The sequence below is a fragment of the Plecotus auritus genome, assembly GCF_963455305.1.
Source record: "Plecotus auritus genome assembly, chromosome: 3".
Classification (NCBI taxonomy): Eukaryota; Metazoa; Chordata; class Mammalia; order Chiroptera; family Vespertilionidae; genus Plecotus; species Plecotus auritus.
Window position 1 is genome coordinate 98,885,875 of NC_137772.1, and position 21,246 is coordinate 98,907,120.

General features: G+C 37.8%; 1 protein-coding gene across 8 annotated transcripts in view; it reads right to left on the reverse strand.

Annotated features, from left to right (window-relative positions):
- Positions 1-21,246, reverse strand: part of COG6 (component of oligomeric golgi complex 6) — a 234,161-nt gene that overhangs the window by 164,184 nt on the left and 48,731 nt on the right. For all 8 annotated transcript variants that reach the window (XM_080658575.1, XM_080658573.1, XM_080658574.1 and 5 more), the window contains exons 11-13: positions 20,091-20,155; positions 18,638-18,729; positions 7,405-7,522 (exon numbers count right to left, since the gene is read on the reverse strand). In XM_080658575.1, the coding sequence (XP_080514701.1) occupies positions 7,405-7,522; positions 18,638-18,729; positions 20,091-20,155 (275 nt within the window). The remainder of the gene's footprint in view (positions 1-7,404; positions 7,523-18,637; positions 18,730-20,090; positions 20,156-21,246) is intronic.

A 21,246-nucleotide genomic window follows, 5' to 3' on the forward strand; every position in this document is an offset into this window, starting at 1 on the left:
TGATGTTGTCTGGGTATGTAATATAAGGTTTTCATTATGTTGAGATATGATCCTTCTATTCCCACCTTGCTGAGAGTTTTTATCAAGAAAGGGTGTTGGATTTTGTCAAATGCTTTTTCTGCATCAATTGATATGACTATGTGATTTTTCTCTCTCAATTTCTTTATGTGATGTATCAGGTTTATTGATTTGCGGATATTGTACCATCCTTGCATCCCCAGGGTAAATCCTACTTGGTCATAGTGTATAATCTTTCTAATGAAATGCTGAATCCAATTTGATAGAATTCTGTTGAGGATTTTAGCATCTATGTTCATCAAGGATATTGGCCTGTAATTCTCTTTCATTGTGTTGTCTCTATCTGGTTTTGGTATTACAGTGATGCTGGCTTCATAAAATGAGCTTGGAAGTGTTCCTTCCTCTTGAATTTTTTGGAATAGTCTGAGGAGGATAGGTTTACGTTCTTCTTTGAATGTTTGGTAAAACTCCCTGTGAAGCTGTCTGGCCTGGGGCTTTTGTTTATTGGAAGCTTTTTGATGACTGTTTCAATTTCTTCCATAGTTATTAGCCTATTGAGATGTTTAGATTCTTCCTGATTGAGTTTTGGAAGGTTGTATTTTTCTAGGACTATGTCCATTTCCTCCATGTTGTCTAGTTTGTTGGATAGAGTTGTTCATAGCATTTTTTAACAATCCTTTGTTCTTCTCTGGGGTTTATTGTTATTTCACCTCTTTCATTTCTGATTTTATTTGGGTCCTCTCTCTTTGCTTCTTGGTGAGCCTGACTAGAGGTTCATCAATCTTGTTTATCCTTTCAAAGAACGAGCTCTTGGTTTCATTGATCTTTTGTATTGTTTTTTGGTCTCTATGTCATTTATTTCTGCTCTGATCTTTGTCATCTCCTTCCTTCTGCTCACTCTGGGCTTTCTTGTTGCTCTCTTTCTAATTCTTTAAGTTGTAGAGTTACAGGACTGCTTTCATTGTTTCCCAGAGATTTTGGATTGTTGTGTTTTCATTGTCATTTGTTTCCAGCATGATTTTAATTTCTTCTTTGATCTCTTTGGTAACTCAATCATTGTTTAATAGCATGCTATTCAGCTTCCAAGTGTTTGAATTTTTTTATTGTTTTTATTGTAGTTTATTTCTAATGTTATGCCATTGTGGTTTGAGAAGATGCTTGATATGATTTCAATCTTCTTGAATTTGGAGAGACTTTGCTTGTGACCCATTATGTGGTCTAACTTTGAAAATGTCTCATGTGCACTTGAGAAGAACGTATATTCTGTGGCTTTGAGGTGAAATGTTCTGAAGATGTCAATTGAATCCAACTGGTATAGTGAGTTATTTAGGATTGCTATTTATTTGCTGCTATTTTGTCTAGAGGATTTGTCCAGTGATGTCAGTGGTATATTAATGTTCCCTACTATGATTTAATTGTTGTAGATCTCTCTCTTGATATCATCCAGGATTTTTTTTTTTTAATGTATTTACGTGCTCTTGCATTGGTTGCTTATATGTTTATCAGGGTTATATCCTCTTGTTGTATCGATCCCTTTAGTATTATGAAGTGTCCTTCCTTATCTCTTGTTATGGCCTTCACTTTGAGGTCTAATTTGTCAGATATAAGTATTGCTACGCTAGCTTTTTTTTTTTTTAATTTCCATTTGTCTGAAAGATATTTTTCTTTTTCTTTTTTTTAATTTAATAAATCTTTATTGTTCAGATTATTACAATTGTTTCTCCTTTTTCCCCCCATAGCTCCTCTCCGCCCAGTTCCCACCCCACCCTTTGCCCTTACCTCCCCCCACACTGTCCTCATCCATAGGTGTACAATTTTTGTCCAGTCTCTTCCTGCACCTCCCATACCCCTTTCCCCCTGAGAATTATCAGTCCACTCCCTTTCTATGCCCCTGATTCTATTATATTCACCAGTTTATTCTGTTCCTCAGATTTTTAATTCACTTGATTTTTAGGTTCACTTGTTGATAGATATGTATTTGTTGTTCATAATTTTTATCTTTACTTTTTTCTTCTTCCTCTTCTTAAAGAATACTTTTCAGCATTTCATATAATACTGGTTTGGTGGTGATGAACTCCTTTAGCTTTTTCTTATCTGTGAAGCTCTTTATCTGCCCTTCAATTCTGAATGATAGCTTTGCTGGGTAGAGTAGTCTTGGTTGTAGGTTCTTGCTATTCATCACTTTGAATATTTCTTGCCACTCCCATCTGGCCTGCATAGTTTCTGTTGAGAAATCAGCTGACAATCGTATGGGTGCTCCCTTGTAGGTAATTAACTGTTTTTTCTCTTGCTGCTTTTAAGATTCTCTCTTTGTCTTTTGCTCTTGGCATTTTAATTATGATGTGTCTTGGTGTGGTCTTCTTTGGATTCCTTTTGTTTGGGGTCTGTGCGCTTCCTGGACTTGTAAGTCTATTTCTTTCACCAGGTGGGGGAAGTTTCCTGTCATTATTTCTTCCAATAGGTTTTAAGTATCTTGCTCTCTCTCTTGTTCTGGCACCCCCATAATTCTGATGTTGGTACGCTTGAAGTTGTCCCAGAGGCTTCTTACACAATCTTCAACTTTTTGGATTCTTTTTTCTTTTTTTTGCTTTTCCAGTTGAGTGTTTTTTGCTTCTTTGTATTTCAAATCTTTGACTTAATTCTTGCGTTCCTCTAGTCTGCTGTTGGGTCTCTGTATAATATTTTTTATTTCAGTCAGTGTATGTTTAATTTCTAGTTGGTCCTTTTTCATATCTTCGAGGGTCTCATTATATTTATCGGCCTTTTCTAGGATATTCTTGAAAAGCCTTATAACCGTGGTTTTGAATTCTATATCCAGTCGGTTGTTTTCCTCCATTTCTTTCGTTTGTGATCTGTTTCTTCGTCTCCCCATTTTTCACTGCTTTCCTGAGTTGGTAGGGTGGCTTTGTGTGCTAGGTTTCCTATATGGCCCAGTGGGTTGGCCTCCCCAGTTAACCTGAGGTGGACACTCTTGGTGCACCCCTTTGTGGACTGTGTGTACAGACTTGTTGTACTTAAGTCTTGATTGTTGTTGGTATCACTGGGAGGAATTGGCCTCCAGGCCAGTTGGCTGTGAGGATCAGCTGTGTCTACACTGGGAGATTTTCGGTGCTGGAGACAGCCTTATAGGATTAGCCTTGCCAGATTGCAAAAGCCTCTGTGCTCAGCTTGGAAGGGGAGGAGTCTCAGGGCGGGGCAGACAGTCTTGGCTTCCCGTCAGCCCTGCCCTTGCGCGCGTGCGAGTCTCCAAACCTCTGCCTTCTGCGGTTCCCGAGTTTCTGCCTGACAGTCCAGATTTCCCCCGCAAGAGCGTGGGTCCCCAGGGGCTCGCCTGGAAATGCGGTTCAGTGCAGTCGGAACTGGGGTTCAGTGCAGTCAGGAGCTTCTGACTCCCTTCCGCTAGGGATAGCCTGTGGTAACCTCCTCAGTCAGTCTTTGTGCGCACTTGCACCTCCAGACCCCTGCTGCCACGGCTCTCCTGAGTCTCCGAGTCTCCGTGTGCCTTTCTCTCTACCTGACAGTCCAAACGCCCCCTGTATGAGCCTGGGTCCACAGGGTTTCGCCCGGAACTGAGGTTCAGTGCAGTCGGAACTGGGGTTCAGTGCAGTCGGGGGCTTCCTTCCCCCTTCCGCCAGAGAAAGCCAGCCAGGTACTCCACCACCCTTCCTCTCAGCGCGCGTGTCTCCGTACCTCAGCTCTTTGCCGCTCCTTCTCCGTGAGCTTTCCTCTTTCCTTCTAGTTGTAGAATTTCCACTCAGCCAGCTTTCCTGTGGTTCTGGATGGTGTCCGTTCTGTCTTTTAGTTGTAGATTTGAAATTGTTGTGCGGGGCAGCAGTTTAGGTGCTTACCTATGCCACCATCTTGGTTTCTCTCCATCAAGATATTTTTCCATCCATTCATTTTCTGTGTGAGTCCCTTGTTCTGAGATGGGTCTCTTGTAGACAGAATATATATATGGGTCATTTTTTTTTTTTTTATCCATTCAGCCACTCGATGTCTTTTGATTGGAGCATTTAGTCCATTTATGTTTAAATTTATTATTGATAAGTACTTGTTTGTAGCCATTTTTATTTTTTGTGGCTGTGTTACTTCTTCCCTTTTTATTTCTTCTTTTTACACCAGTCCCTTTAGCATTTCTTACATTGCTGGCTTAGTAGTGATAAACTCCCTTAGCCTTTTTTTGTTTGTGAAGCTCCTTATTTCCCCTTCAATTTTAAATGATAGCCTTGCTGGATAGAGTATTCGTGGATTCAGTCCCTTGCTTTGCCTCATTTTTTAAATTTTCTTCCATTCTTTTCTGGCCTGATGTGTTTCTGTTGAGAAATCATTTGATAATCTAATGGGAGATGCCTTTGTACATAACTTTCTGTCTCTCTCTTACAGCCTTTAAGATTCTCTCTTTGATCTGAAGGTTTGCCATCGTAATTAGGACGTGTTTTGGTGTGGGTCTTTTCGGGTTCATCTTGTTTGGGATTCCCTGTACTTGTGTGACTTTTTTCTTCTCCACATCAGGGAAGTTTTCTGAAAGTAATTCTTCAAATAGGTTTTCTAAACCTTATTCCTCTTCCTGTTGTTCTCGCACCTCTATTATTCATATGATGCTTCGTTTCATGTTGTCCTCCTGTCTTTTCATTTTTTTCTCCAATTGTAGTTCAGTTTGGGTGTGTTTTGCTTCCCTGTCTTCTAATTTGCTTATTCGGTCCTCCACTTCTCCAAAGTCTACCGTTGAAACTTTCCATGGTGTTTTTTATTGCAACTATATCACTCTTCATTTCTTCTTGATTCTTACATAAGTTGTTGATTTTTTCATCCATCCGGTTTATGAACTGTATGATTCTAAATTCCTTTTCTGACATATTGCATGCCTCTGTTTCACTTAGCTGCTTTTCTGGCGATTCCTCCTTTTCTTTCCTTTGGGGGTTTGTCTACCCATTTTTGTTCTCACCAGGGTACCTAGGTGTCAAGATGAGTAGGGGCTGTCCCTTGGGTGGCCATGGCTCCTCATGCAGCGGCTGCTCCTCAGGCAGTCGCAGCAGTGGCTGCTCCTCAGGCAGTTGCAGCAGTGGCTGCTCCTCAGTTGGCAGTGGTGCCTCTTGTGAGTGCTGTTCACAGCAGTGGTGGCTCCTCTGATTGGTTGGGGGAAACTGCTCTCACAGCTGCTGCTCTTCGGACAGGGGTGGGCTGCTCATGAGGCTTCAGCTCCTCGGACTGGGGAGGGCTGCATGCGGCTGCTACTCCTGGGATGGGGGTGGGCTGCTTGTGTTCCTGTTGCTCCACTAACAGGGGCGGGCTACTCATGGGGATGCTGCTCCTTTAGTGGGGGCAGGTTGCACGCAGCTGCTGCTCCTCAGACGGGGGTGGACTGCTTGTGTGGCTGCTGCTCCATAGACAGGGGCAGGCTGCTCACAGGGCTGCTGATCCTAAGATGGGTGCAGGCTGCTCATGCAGCTGCTGCTCCTGGGACAGGGGTGGGCTGCTCACAAGCTGCTGCTCCTTGGATGGGGCAGGTTGCTCGCAGGACTGCTGCTCCTTGTACAGTAGTGGGCTGCTCACTTAGCTGCTGCTCCTCAGATGGGGTAGGTTGCTCACGCAGCTGCTGCTCCTCAGACAGGGGTGGGCTGTTCACGAGGTCAGATCTTTTTTGTTTTCCATTATTTTTGTTTCTTCTTAGGTTCTCTAACTCTTTGATATTTCCAACCTGTTCATACACTGTTTTCTTACCCTCTGTATTAATAGATACCTATGATTAATATCAATATTCCCAAGTGGGTAACTTAGGAATTATTTTTGACCCCTCCCTATAATTTACTAACATTTAGTCAGTCACCAAGTTTGGAAAATTTATATTTATCTTTCAAGAATCTATCCCTTCATGACTCTTCCTAGAAGCCTTAGAAGCACATATTTCCATTAAAATTACTTCATTAGTGCCCTAATTGCCCAATTTGCAACCTGGCCTTTCTCCTATTTATATGCCATAATACTTTCCAAGTGATTTTTTTACCAAATGAAAAAAATTTGTGACTTAACGCTTGTGTTCTTGCATGTTCCATTTATTTCCTCTACTCAGGATGATCTATACCCAGGCCCCTTTTCACCTATCTAAATCTCCCATGACCTTCAAAGTTCAATTCTTATATGTCCCTCTCAGAAAAGCTCCTCTCTGCAAAGGAGTATATGAATGTATACTCCTCTTAATGTGTTAAAAGGCCTTGAACACACACCTTTCAAAAAACGTGATTCTGTAGTAATCACTAATTTATTGGACTATTTTCTGCTAAAGGAGAAGCAATTTGAGGCCAATAGACCTTGATTGTTTGATTTTGAATTCTCATCAGCTAGCACACTTATTCATGTTCAAAGCTTTTATCATATATAAATAATTTCTTAAAAATTGTATCGAAATAAAAATGGCTATAAATATATATACATAACCAGAATTGTTAGTAAACTTTTTGTGCAAACAGAAATACATAAAACAGGAAAAAATATAAGATAAATATGCCAGTTCTTCAAATTCATGTTGCTTTTCCAAAAGAATTTGAGTCATGCATGGGGGTCAGAAAGAAAACTCCTTTTAAGGCTTCACTGTGTTCAGGAATGTAAAAATTGAGAAGATACTCTAGACTGGATTGCTACTGACTGTGATACACTAAATTATAAAACCTGTGCCTAATATAACCAGGCTATTAGATACAACAGCATAGTTAAAAAGGAGAAGAAGAAGCCAGCCTAGTGACCGTAATACATCCTTGAAAAACTTTAGACTTTAATAATTAAAAGAAAAAAAAAATTAATCACTATAAACCCATTCCTTTAGGTCCTGTCACAACACACTGCTCAATTTAAAATATTAGTTCTCATAGGATTCTTTAAGGTTTCTGTTGCTGTTATTTATTTGGTTTTATTTCTTGGGGAAGGGTTATTACCATGATTATTTCCATAATTAATTATAGTACTAAATTCAAAGGAGCATACATTTCATAAAGACAAAGCTGGACCATCAGAGAGTAAAAATACAATAAGCTGTTTAAAAAAACATTAAGTAAGAGTTCCAGTTTTCTAATTTGTATGTCATTTTAGCCCTGACCTAAATACAGTAAGTTTGATTTAGTTATAAAATTTTGGTTATAGAAAAACGGTAGTGAAACTAGGGCTTAAGATCCTATCTCCAATTATGACTCAATGTTATGCTGTTCCAGGAACACAGGCTATAAACCTAGATCCAGTAAGCATCTCAAAATGAATTTTGTTATTCAGAGGAAGAACTCAAGAAAACATTTTATGGAATGAGGAAAAAAAATATCACCAGTGTAAAAACAGCAAAACATTAAATGTGAAAGATACACATTCAAATAGTTTAAGAATTGCATTTTTCAAACATACCTTGTCCATTAATTTACTTGCATGAAGACTCAAACTATTGAAGAATATTTTTTTGCTTAGCAAATGCATTTCTTCAATGGTAGTCAACAATGTGGTTGCACTATTTCCAACAATGCCACTAAAAGCAAAGAACATTTCAGGTTTTCAAAACAGGCTAAAACAATTCAGTTATTTAATTGAATAAAATTATTTAGAAAGATCTAGATTTAAATAAAAGTTTATTTTATTACATTTATTGGGGTGACACTGGTTAACAGGATCATACAGGTTGCACATGTACATTTCTATAATACATGAAGTATTTATTGCATTGTGTGCCCACCACCCAAAGTCAAATAGAAAAAATAAAAGTTTTTATACAGAAGATTCATAATGATATAAAAATTTACATTAGTAACTGTGAATTAAAACCAATTACTCTGGTTTCACATAAAAATGACAGTTTGGTGTGTTTTTGTTTTTGTTTTCATTTTGAGTTAGATAATGAAGAAATGAAAACAAAGTACTATATTTTTAATACTTCACAATCTCTTTGAAAAAACAGTGGGTTAGAACAGACTCATAATATGCAAACCTGTATTTCTATTTTTCCACTACTAAAATAAATGCATGACTTGTTTACTCAAGAATATATAATTTTAATTGTAGGAAAACCATTCCATCAATAGCTCTACTGATAGAACATTTAAACTTTATTAATACTGAGTTATTCCTTGAATTAAAATTGTTATACCATATCAGTAACACACCTATAAATTATAGTTTCTCAAAATTTATAAAGCTACCTAAGTAGCAGATATATATTTAGACTAATTATGAATAATGTGATATTTTTGAAATAATAACCAGCCCATCTGCAATTCTCAATTTACCATTACAAGGATATTTCTTTAGACCCATCCAATGGGATTTCCCATTTTTCCCAGGATATAAGACAAGCACGTATATAAGAAAATTTCTAATTTGGTTTTCCTAATTCATTTACTGAAAGTGATTTTAAAATGTGTTTTTAGGGAAAAAGGGTTTTTGTTGATGCAAAAATATACTTCAATCCTGAAGGGAATAATTTCCACAGGCAAAATAACATATTACTTACTATTCTAAAAAATGTTTAGATTGCTAAAAATATATATAATGGTATTAATAAATAACGGTAGATAAGAAGCAAAAAAAAACAAACAGCAAATTGACTGAGAACTGACATACTACATATGTTATAAAACACTAATACTATATATTTTAATATATTCTGAAATGAAAATATATTGGGATAAATTCCTAGACAGTTAATGGAGACAAAGCAAATTATCAATTTAAAAAATAGATAAACAGTAAAGTAAAAGCAGATTCCTAAATAGGGACACATAATAGTTGTACTTTTTGAAAATTAAAGTATCTCAGTTAAAAATATTATAAGCTAAACACCAAAATAAACTGGAATTTCCACATATACCTAGCCATATAATAAAAATAAGTATGCCTCTTAATAAAAGTATAATACATCAAGGGAAGAGGAAAGAAAACTAAATGGATATAAAAAGAAATTGATATTTTAGTGAAAAATTTGGAGAGAGAACAACATATATTTACATCATTTATTTTTAAAAACTTGAGTTATCAGCCATATTTTGCAATTACTCAGATCTAGAATTTACTAACGTTTACTAAGTAATCACTAGACATCAGTAACCAGACCAGATACTTTTAGATGCTTTTCTGTTTTTGTTTTTCCTTTAGGCTCCTTGCCTGAATTTATTTGGATTTAGAAACCAATTTCCATTGAGCCCACTCTGGTTTCTTTAAAGCCATGAATACAAAGGCTAATCCTTATTATCATGACCTCTCAATCATTATCTAGCTTGTCATATTTTAAAGACCAATTCATAGTTTCTAATCACTCACTTTTTCTCTTTTCTTATTTCTTTCCTCCCTCCCTCCTTCCCTTCTTTCTATATTTCCTTTTTTCTTATTTTAAAAGTACAGTTGACCTATAATATTATATTAGTTTCAGGTGTACAACATAGGGATTCAACATTTATATACCTTATCTTTTGGTATTTCACTTCATATTTCTACCCAATTTTTCCTACTCCTATTACTTAATTTTTCAATGTTAGGTATTACATACAAATTCCCTGATATAGAAGATGAGAGCTAAATTCTCTTTTACAATGCTCCTCCTCCAACTCAATACATCAACCTTCATCTTTCCCAGGCTTCCTAATTGTTATATCATAGCACTCCAGGAAATAAATATTCAATGTTTCATTATTACAAGCATGTAAATACTATTCAGAGCTGACCAAGGAATCAGGGAATCCAACACAAGGGAATGAGCAGGCTTGTGAGATGACAAATCCCGGGGTAATATCCACGCAGTAGCCTAGAGAGCAACTATTTTAGACTGGAGAAGTAGAATGAGGGCTCTGAGAGGGATGTGGGGAAGAGAAAAGAGGAGGTAAGCTGGGTGTTCTTGAATATATGGTAGAAAATTCAGAGTCTACGTAATAGTTTAGGTCTAAAACAATGATAAGGACATAGAAAAGTAAGCAAGTATATAACCAAGCAGTTATTAACTACAGAAAGAAAATGCAACAAAGTATACTGAACTCCCTGTTTCCTGGATTTCAAATCTTCTCTCTTTCGGTTTACTCCTGCATTGTGATAGAATCTATATCCTCCAGCAGTTTTAATGTATAGGAGAAAAAAATTTTTGGAACTTGCATTATCTCCTATTTTTTCCCAACTTCAGTGCCTATTCCTTCCCAGTTTTCTTTGGGGGTTTCTTCTCTTCTTAACCACTAAATTAATAAATATTACAAGCATGTAACTATTCAGAGCTGACCTCATCTAGTTCACAGATATGTCCTTCTGGCTATAACATCAAATATCTCCAAAACCAACTTTTCACCACCTCCAAGACTATCACAAACTGCTTCCTAAATGCCTTCTTTGTTCCCCTTTTGCCCCACTATATTACATTATCTACAGAGTACCCAGAGTCGAATTAATCATAAATCAGCTCAAGTCTTTCAAAACTCTCCCACATCTTCCCCAACCCACTCAGCATAAAAACCTAAAACATGGATAAAAAACAGAGACCAAATAGGCAGACGTGTCATGCACCTCATCCCCGGAACAGGCAAAAATACAACTAAATCAGAAAACAACCAACCAAAATTAACAAACTAAGAACAGCTGAGGAGAAAGGTACAAAAAGAGCTGAGGAGACAAGCTACAAAAAGGAAGGGCAGAAAACACCTAGAGACCAGTAGGAACAACAGGACGTGGGTTTGAGAGGGCTGGCAGGCCGAGAGATAGAGGAAGAAGCTGCATTACTGGAGTGCCAGCTCCCTCAGAAGAATAGAAGCCATGCCCAGGCTAAGCACCAAATCTGCATCCCTTGGCAACAGGCTTAACATCCAACTGTGTAAAGAAGCAACAGGGCTGCTGGCTGCCATGACGCCACAAGGGGAAAGCAGCACAATCCTGTGGGGAGAGAAAACCGGGGTTTCCTTCTTGTTTTTGGTTTGTTTTGTCTTTGTTTTTACTCTTTAATCCCAGAACACAGGACTTTTCAATTGCAAACATTCACCTAAGGCTGGGGCGCACAGAGGCAGGCACAGACTCGAGGTGCCTGAGGGGAGGCTGAGGAGAGGAGCAGGGCAGGGAGACATTGGCAAGGAGCCCTGCATCTGAACGCTCTTAAGCTTCCAAACCTAAGCAGCCATTTCCCCCCAGAGAAGCTGCCCCTTCCAGTAGCCTCAGGTGATATAGCCTGCCACACCCTACATTCCAAGCTTTAGAGAAGGAAACAAAGGCAAAGGCCAAGCCTATGGGTCTCTATAGGAGCCCTTAGTGACTACATTGGAAGAGGAGCCATCAGCCCTGCTATTCCGGGAACCAGACTGATAAAAACTCCAGGTTTCCAGCCAACCCCAGTGGTCTTCATACAATGATTCCTGACCAACCAAGGACAGGGTAATACCTTGGGCAACTCATGAAGGAGTAGCTCTGGGTCAGGAAAAAACACCCATCTTATTCCCTGAAAGCGAAACAGCACCAACTGCACCTAAAACCTGGTCAGAAACAGATGCTTGAGTGATTAAAACTGACAGCTGGCAGACAGGAAAAGAGGGCAGATTGGCCCTGCCTGTTTGTAGCCAAGACCTACAGAGACTGACACAAGCAGTGGACCAGTGGATGGCTTGGAGCTTCAAGCAGGGTGCTAAAAGCCAAAAGATAGTGCCTGACAGTGGCCAGCACTTAAGTACCTAACAGAAAGTCCAGAATTAGCAGACAGACAGAAGAGTGGGGTCCTAAACCAGCTACCAGGGGGCATTAAAACCTCAGCTGAGGCAAACAACACTTCACTTTATATTTTTATATTACTTTTTTTATATTATTTTTTGAACCTCTTCCTATCTTCTCTCATTTTTTACTCCCATTTTGCTTCTCCTTTCCCTGTTTTAGTATTTCTCTTTCTTTTTTCCCATTTTAAAAAATTGATCTTCTTTATCTGCTTTATTGATGTGTTATTATTCTAGTCTCTGTTGGTGTATTCATATATCTAATTGCCTCTTCCCTGCTCCTACTCCATTTGCACTTCTCTTACCTATTTCTTAAGTACGCAATTTTTTTTCTTTTCTTTTGTTCTTTTCTTCTATTTTTTAAACTTGTTTCACTTCCTAAATTTAGTCCTATTTTCTCTCTCCTCTATTCTCCTTTTAAAAAATTTTTTTTAAATCTTTTCATCTTGTCTTCTCATTTCTTTTCTCCATCCTCTATTCTAAACTATGGTCCTTCCTCTATTCATCCAAATCCTTAACCTAATTTTATTTAAGCCCTGCATAAACAGATTCTGCCCGGCCCTTTTTTCTAGGTGTTTTTTGTTAGTGCTTTTAGGTTTATTTATTTGTTTTGTTGTGTTTTCTCCTCACATTTCTTTCTTTTTTTTTTTATTTCCCACTATTATTCTTGCTCTCTTCTCTTTTTTCTAATTCTCTTCTCACTGGTGGTCACTTTTATTGGGGTTAAAGGTGTCTTGTATACATTCGTGTTCTATTCTTTCTGTGTTCTGTCTTTTCATGTTGTATTTCATGCTGCTCTATCAGCACCTGCACAACAGTTGGCATGACATGGTAGGGACTGTTCCACATAATCAGACACCCTAAGAGGAGACTTCATCCAAGAAAGGGACAATAACATTAAAGATTCAACTACATCAGGAGAACCCATACATCTCAAGTAAGGGACCTCCCTAGAACATCCAGCCAAGGAGACCTGAGAGAATGCACCACTGGGCCCCACAAAAATCTACTACATAATACCAATTTAAAAAACTTGAGTGGCACAGCAGTCTAATCTAATACATAGAAATAATTACCAAGGAAGAACAAAGAAGGGGAAACTAAATGAAATGGAGGCAAGCAATTTGTCAGAGAAAGAATTCAAAGTAATGGTTATAAGGATGCTCAAACATCTGGGTAAGAAACTCACCAGCATGTGTAAAAATCAAGGGGAAATGAAGAATGACATAGCTGCAATAAAGAACACAATGGAAGGTTTCAACAGTAGACTAGAAGAAGCTGAGGACCACATCAGCAAGTTAGAAGTTGGAAAAACACCTAAGCAGAGTAGCAAATGGAAAAAATAATTAAACAGCAGGAGGAGAGTCTAAGAGAGCTTTGGGACAATACAAAACAAAACAACACTTGCATAATATGTGTGCCAGAAGGAGAGGAAGCTGAGCAAAGAATAGAAAACCTATTTGAAGAAATAATGACAGAAAACTTCCCTGACTTTGAAAAGAAAAAAGTCACACAAGTCCAAGAAGCACAGAGAATCCCAAACAAGATGAACCCAAAACAACTTACACCAAGACACATTGCAATTCAACTGGCAAATGTCAACGAGAAAGTAAGAATCTTAAAGGCTGCCAGAGCAAGACAGAAAAGTACCTACAAGGGATCTCATATTAGACTATCAAGTGATTTCTCAACAGAAACACACCAGGTCAAAAGGGAATAAAATGAAATATACAAAGTGATGCAAAGCAAGGGACTGAATCCAAGAATACTATACTTAGCAAGGCTATCATTCAAATTAAAGGAGAAATCAGGAGCTTCAAAGACAAAAAAAGGCTAAGGAGGTTTATTACCACCCAGCCAGCAATGCAAGCAATGCTAAAGAAACTGTTGTAAAAAGAAGAAATAGAAAGGGAAGAAGGAACACGGGCATGAAGAATAAAAATGGCAACAAACATGAACCTATCCTATATAATGAAAGGCTAATATGCAAATCGATCGAACAGTGGAATGACCAGTTTCTATGACACACAATGACCAGCAGGGGGCAGATGCTCAACACAGGAGCTGCTCCCTGGTGGTCAGTGAGCTCCCACAGGGGGAACACCACTCAGTCAGAAGCCGGGCTCATAGCTGGTGAGTGCAGTGGCCTAAGCCAGCAGTTGGACATCCCCTGAGGGCTACCGGACTGCAACCCCCCCCAAGTGCACAGATTTCGTGCACTGGGCCTCTAAGTAAATAATAACCTTAAACGTAAATGGAGTAAATGCTCCAATCAAAAGACATAGGGTAGCTGAATGATAAGAAAACATGACCCATATATATGCTGTCTACAAGAAATCCTCCTTAGAACATAGGACACACACAGACTGAAAGTGAAGGGATATAAAACAATTTTCAGGCAAGTGGAAATGAAAAAAATGCTGGGGTAGTAATACTTATATCTGACAAAACAGACCTCAAATTGAAGGCCATAACAAGACATATAGAAGGTCACTTCATAATACTAAAGGAATCAATACAATAGGAGGCTCTAACTCTCATAAACATATATGCATCCAATACAGGAGCATCTAAATATATATAAAAACTCCTGGAGGATATCAAAGGAGCGATCGACAGTAATACAATCAGAGTAGGGGACTGGGTAATACCCCATTGACATCAATGGATAAATCTTTTAGACAAAAAATCAACAAGGAAACAGCAATCCTAAATGATATTCTAGAACAGTTGGAAATAATTAACATCTTCAGAACATTCCACGCCAAAGCTATGAAATATACATTCTTCTCAAGTGCACATGGGACATTTTCAAAAATAGACCACATGCTAGGACACAAGCTAAGTCTTTACAAATTCCAGAAGATTGAAAACATACCAAGCATCTTCTCAGACAAAAATGGCCTGAAATTAGCAATCAGCTGCAATAAAAACACTCAAAAAACAATCAAATACATGGAGTCTCAATAGCATGCTATTAAACAATAAATGGGTTATCAAAAAGATCAAAGAAGAAATAAAAAACATCCTGGAAACAAATGAAAATTAACACACTACAATCCAAAACCTATAGGACACAGTGAAAGCAGTCCTGAGGAGGAAGTTCGTGGCACTACAGTCCTACCTCAGAAAGGCTGGCAATAAGTTATCTAACCCTGCAACTTAAAGAACTAGAAAGAGAGCAACAAGAAAAGCCCAGAACAAGTAGAAGGAAGGAAATAATAAAGATCAGAGCAGAAATAAATGACATAGAGACCAAAAAAAAAAAACAAACAAACAACAACAACAATACAAAAGATCAATAAAACCAAGAGCTGGCTCTTCAAAAGTATAAACAAGATTGATGGTCCTCTCGACAGGCTCACCAGGAAACAAAAAGAGAGGACCCAAATAAACAAAATCAAAAGTGAAAGAGGTAAAATTACAAGTTCAGAAATACAAAGGATTGTAATAAAATACTACGAAGGACTTTATTCCAACAAATGGGACAATCTGAACAATATGGACATATTCCTAGAAAAATACAACCTTCCAAAACTCAATCAGGAAGAATCAGAAAACCTGAATATACCAATGACTACTAATGAAATTGAAGCAGTAATTAAAAACAAAACAAACAAACAAAAAAAACCTCCCAGCAAACAAAAGCCCCCAGTCCAGAGGGACTCAGGAGAGTTTTACCAAATATTCAAAGAAGTAATACCTCTATTCAAACTATTCTAAAAAATTCAAGAAGAAGGAATACTTCCAAACTCTTTCTATGAGGCCAGCATCACCCTAATTCCAAAACCACATAAAGCCACAATTAAGAAAGAGAACTTCAGGCCAATATCCCTGATGAACATAGACACTAAGATCCTCAATAAAATTTTAGGGAGGGAGAAGGATGGGAGCGGACTGGAAGAGGTTAATGGGGGAAACAAAGAGAACCTACATAATACTTTCAACAATAAAGATTTTTTTTTTAATCTAAACCCTCACCATGTCCTATAAAGTCCTATATCATCTGGCCTCTGCCTACCTCTGTGATTTCATTGCCCCCTACTTCCTCCAATTCATTCCACTCCAACCACCGGCCTTCCTACTCCTCTACAATGCAAGCTTTTCTTGTCTTCAAGGCCAAAGTACAAACATACATAGAGCACTCTTCTCCAAGATATTTTGAATCCCAACTCCTTCACATTATTCAGGTCTCTATTTAAATATCACCTCCACCAAGAGACCTTCAAAAACAGTCACACATATATATACCTACTCATTCATGGCGACTCCTTATACTTTCTACTTTCTTTGTCCTGCTTTATTTCTCCTCAGTGTCCTTTCACACTATTGAAAATTACTTTATACTTGTTTGTCTCTGCCATAAGAATGTAAGGTTAAACTTTGTTTGTTCATTGCCATTTTATTAGAACCTAGAAGAATGACATTTATAGTCAACTTTTCAAATTGACTAAATGATAAAATGTGTGTATGAGTACATGCAAAACTATCAAAAGATCTTAACTGTTATCTTCAAAATTATCATCTTCAAAGGTAGAAAAATTATAATTATCAAAGCCTTAAAAAGTTACTACTGTATTCAGAATCCAAATTATTTTACTCTTAACATTCTCTGCATTAGAATTGAGTTATCATTACCTTCAAGTAATAAATTTCATTCACTTCCATATGGGCATTACTACATAAATAACTTAATTATTTTACCACTGTTGTTGCATAATACAGCATAAGCTATGTGTTAGCTGCTTTCAGCTCTTAAGTATGTATCATTCTTTTATTTTAGGAAGCCTATACCTTCCAATTGAAATTAATTTATTGCTTTTGAGTCATGGCAAGTGATAAATTTATATCTAAAATTTTAGAGAACCCAAATCCTATCTCTGATCAGTTTCATTGTTAGTTTTATTTGAAAATCTACCAATAGGACAGGAAATCAATCTCTTAGCTGTGAAGTTTTGGATGGTTAATCTCTGTCATTAGAATGTAAATAACATCATTGCCATAGTCTTTTGGTGATTTGCAAACTAGTGAGCCTTGCACCTCTCCAGGATCTATTAGTTATAATAATTATCTTGGATTTTAACAATAGACATTCTGTTCCTCATACTGTCATACTGGATAAAAATTATTTTTTAAATCATTTTTAATGAACTAATATGGAAACTATCAAAATTAAGTTTGAAAAGACAGTGTTTTAACATAACAACATATATAATATAGTCTTAAGGTGACATCCTATATAATAAAGAGCTATTATGCAAATGGTCATCATGCCCTCATGCCATCACCCTGTAACAGCTCAGACAAGCAACACTGGGGAGAGAGGGATGGGGACCAGCCAGGCACAAATGAGCTTGCAAGAAAGGAATGGGGACCAGCCAGGCTGCGGCCCGGGAGAGGGACAAGCTGCCCGCCCCATGGTCCTGGGCACCAGTGGCTGGGCCTGCACCTATGGCCGGGAGAGGGACAAGCCACTCGCCCCGCGGTCCCAGGCACCAGTGCCTACGGCTGCAGCCCGGGAAAGGGACAAGCTGCCTGCCCCGTGGTTCTGGGTGCCTGCGGCTGCAGCTCAGGCAAAGCCACCCACCCACGGTTCCCTGCGGCTGCAGCCAGCCTGGGCAAAGCTGGCCTAGGTCCTGGGTGCCTGCGACTGGCCGGAGGAGAGAATACTGGGTCCCAGGTGCGGGCGAGGCAGAGGTGGTTAGGGGCGATCAGGCAGGCAGACAGGTGAGCAGTTAGGACCCAGCAGTCCTGGACTGCGAGAGGCAGTCGGACATCCCCAAGGGGCCCCAGACTGGAGAGGATGCGGCCGGGCTGAGAGACCCACCTCCCTGTGCACAAATTTTGTGCACCAGATCTCTAGTTTATAATAAAGCTCAGGTGTTGGTGTATACCATCAACATATATATGCAAAGCTAAGATGAATGCAAACTTTGAAGTCAAAGATTATATTTTAAACTAGAGGCCCCGTGCACAAATTTGTGCACCAGTAGGGTCCCTCAGCCTGGTTTGCAAGATTGGGCTGAAACCAGCTCTCCAACATCCCCCAACGGGTCCCGGATTGCGAGAGGGTGTAGGCCAGGCCGAGGGACCCCACCAGTGCACGATCAGGGCCAGGGAGGGATTAGGGAGGTTGGCCAGCCGGGGAGGGGTCATGGGAGGGCTTCAGGGCATGTCCAGTTCATCTCACTCAGTCCTGATGGGCTGGACCCCAGCAGCAAGCTAACCTACTGGTCAGAGTATCTGCCCCCTGGTGGTCAGTGCACACCACAGCAACTGGTCGACGACCAGTTGATTGTCTGCCCCTTGGTGGTCAGTGCATGTCATAGCAAGCAAGCGGTTGAACAGCCTTTGACTGGCTGAACAGCCAACTGGCCAACCGGACACTTAGCATACTAGGCTTTTATTATATAGGATAAGACAAATGGTCCCTAATCAGATAAAAGTAGGTTTTATTTAGAGATACTAAAACAGCTTTTATGTAGAGAAAGCTTTATTTAGAGACAATAAAGCTATGGTTTTGTTTTGTCACTAATGAAAACTAAATGGTAAAAAAGAATTTATGTTATTTACATCCAGAATACGATATTTAACTTATTATGCCTTATTCTGAGTATAATATATAGTGCTCTGGGTGCTATAAATCTATTTTACTAGTGCATTTACAATGTTATCTATGTTGTGGATGTATGTAAGCATGTATATAATTTTGTATAAAGAATAAAAGCAAAAGGAAACAATAGACCTGAAAAAATAACACAGATAATTATGCATATGGTTCATTCATTCATGTGGAAGTTCTACCAGTTATACTTAGTCATGCAAACAATGAAAATTACAAAAAAAAAAAAAAAATCTTACACTGTTCTAAGTGAACTGAGGTATCACAGGATTTAACAAGTACATTTAACCATTCCACTTACCTAATTGTATGGTGGTAAAATTTTAGGAGGTTAGAAATTTTATATAATAAAACCGCTCCAGGTTCAGCGACTATTACTTGTTCAATTCGAACCTATTAAAACATGTGAGAAAAATATTAAACATTTTTTAAAAGCATAACTTTTCTTCACTAATCATATGTTAAAGAAAGCATTAAAATAATAAAACTTTATTGTTGCAGAAATCACAAAATTCCTTCTAAATAAAGGATTTCTGAATATTAAATCACAGGGGATAGAAAAATAACAAAAATACTTTAACATATATACTCTACAAAAAAATAATTGCTAGCTCTAACCGGTTTGGCTTAATGGATAGAGTGTCAGCCTGTGGACTGAAAGGTCCCAGGTTCAATTCTGGTCAAGGGCATGTACCTTGATTGCAGGCACATCCCCAGTAGGAGGTGTGCAGGAAGCAGCTGATCGATGTTTCTCTCTCATCAATGTTTCTCTCTATCCCTCTCCCTTCCTCTCTGTTAAAAATCAATAAAATATATTTTAAAAAATTAATAGCTGAAAACAATAATTAGATTAAGAGGTTAAGAAGGTAGCAAAAATGCTATTTATATAAAAAAAATAATCACTTATCTACAGAATTTGTCTCAAAGCAGTTGCTACCAGAAATAATCAATAGAATAATGAGCCCAGCCAATGTAGCTCAGTAGTTAAGCATCAACCTTAACCACTGAGGTCAGGGTTTGATTATCGGTAAGAATAAATCATGAAACTTCTGGATTTCAATGTCTATATAGTAAATTGAAGTCAGTCAACAAGGAAAAATAAACCAACAATTGCAAATTACTCTTTAATAAAGAAAAACAACATCTGTTGCAGGCCTTGTAGAAGCCAAGAACTATATACTTCATCTACAGTTTTCTCAGTTCATCCCTACACCCATTGATAGTAGATATTTTTATATACAGGTTCAACGTGATAAAATTAAGGTGCAGCAGAGTTAGACAATTTGAACAAGTGAGCACAACTAAGTTGCAAAGTGGGAATTCTAATTTTGACTTCAAATTCTGTTTCCTGTACTATAAATAGTATTGATAATAACATGTTTTATCCTTGGATTTATTATTTATTGCTATCACAAAAGTTTACTTGAAGCATTAAAATAAATGGAATATGTTGTTAGTAAATCTGTTAAGTGTTCAGAAATTAGTCACTTCAATTCAAGTGACTGACAAATTACTATTGGAAACATAATAGGTAAAAATAAATCAAAAAATGAAAACTAAGGATGTCTCAAATTGTCTTAGATAGAAAGTTGACAATAATTATTTTTAAATATATCTTATTATCTACATTACTGTGTTAATTTGACAAAATTACAGCTTTAATTCAGGCTGTTATCAGTGTGTTTAAACTCATAAGAATAAGGGCATAATTTAACTAGATACCATATAACATACATAAAAACAAAATATTTTACCTTTAGAGGCCTGCACACCCCCTCAGTGATATGCCCAACAACTTCTTGAATATTTTCTTCAACACCTACAATTAATTATAACATAATTCAAAAATTTTTCCATATTATACTTTACTTTCAAAAAACTAAAAAAATACTACATATGACTAATGGCACTAATAACAAACATTTGAAATAAACATAATCATATTTTATTAAGTTCAATATCCCTTAGGCCAGTGGTCGGCAAACTCATTAGTCAACAGAGCCAAATATCAACAGTACAAGGATTGAAATTTCTTTTGAGAGCTGAAAACCGACTTCTGCACATGGGCCACGAAGTTTCAATCGCACTGTGCGTGCACGCCTGCACATGGTATCTTGTGGAAGAGCCACACTCAAGGGGCCAAAGAGCCGCATGTGGCTCGAGAGCCGCAGTTTGCCGAACACCGCCTTAGGCCATTTTTAATTACATTAATATCTGAGTTTAGAGCCTTGTCAATTCATTTGACTAACAAATTGATTAATTTAGTGATTGATAAAGTGAATACAATTTTTTTGTGAAAAAGTAAATGAGTCAAAGGAGAAATATATTAATTGAAGGAAGTACTGTGAAGATTTATTAGCATTTGTTCTCCAACCACTTTATTCTAGGCAGTGAGAAAAATGGAAATGATACCTTGCAATCTAATGGAAAAGCTAACATTTACTAAGTACTATTTATCAAGCTCTGTTCTAGGTACTTGACATTTACTGCTTATAACCACCTTCATTTTTACAGATGGTAAAACTGAGGCTTAGAAGAATTAAGCCATTCCCATAGAATAACCTACTTCATCTAACTCCAATCTATTTTCTTCCCAGGTCTTAACACTGTCTCTCATATTAAGTTTTCTGAAACATTTTTTAAGAAATACATTCTCTTAAACTGGGTACTTTGGATAACAGAAACCAACTTTAAAAAGTTCAGACTTTGTGTCAATCTAACAAATATGCTGGTCTAATCACAATACCAAAGAGTTAAAAATGAGGAGGTTAAGTCTTGTCACCAATTTGTACACTGGCCTCTTTTGCAGATCATGTGCTGAACCAGAATAATGAGGGGCCAAGCTATGCAAAACAGAAGTGATTCCAGTGATAATAATTCTCTTCACTGCCTATCAATAATAGAATATCT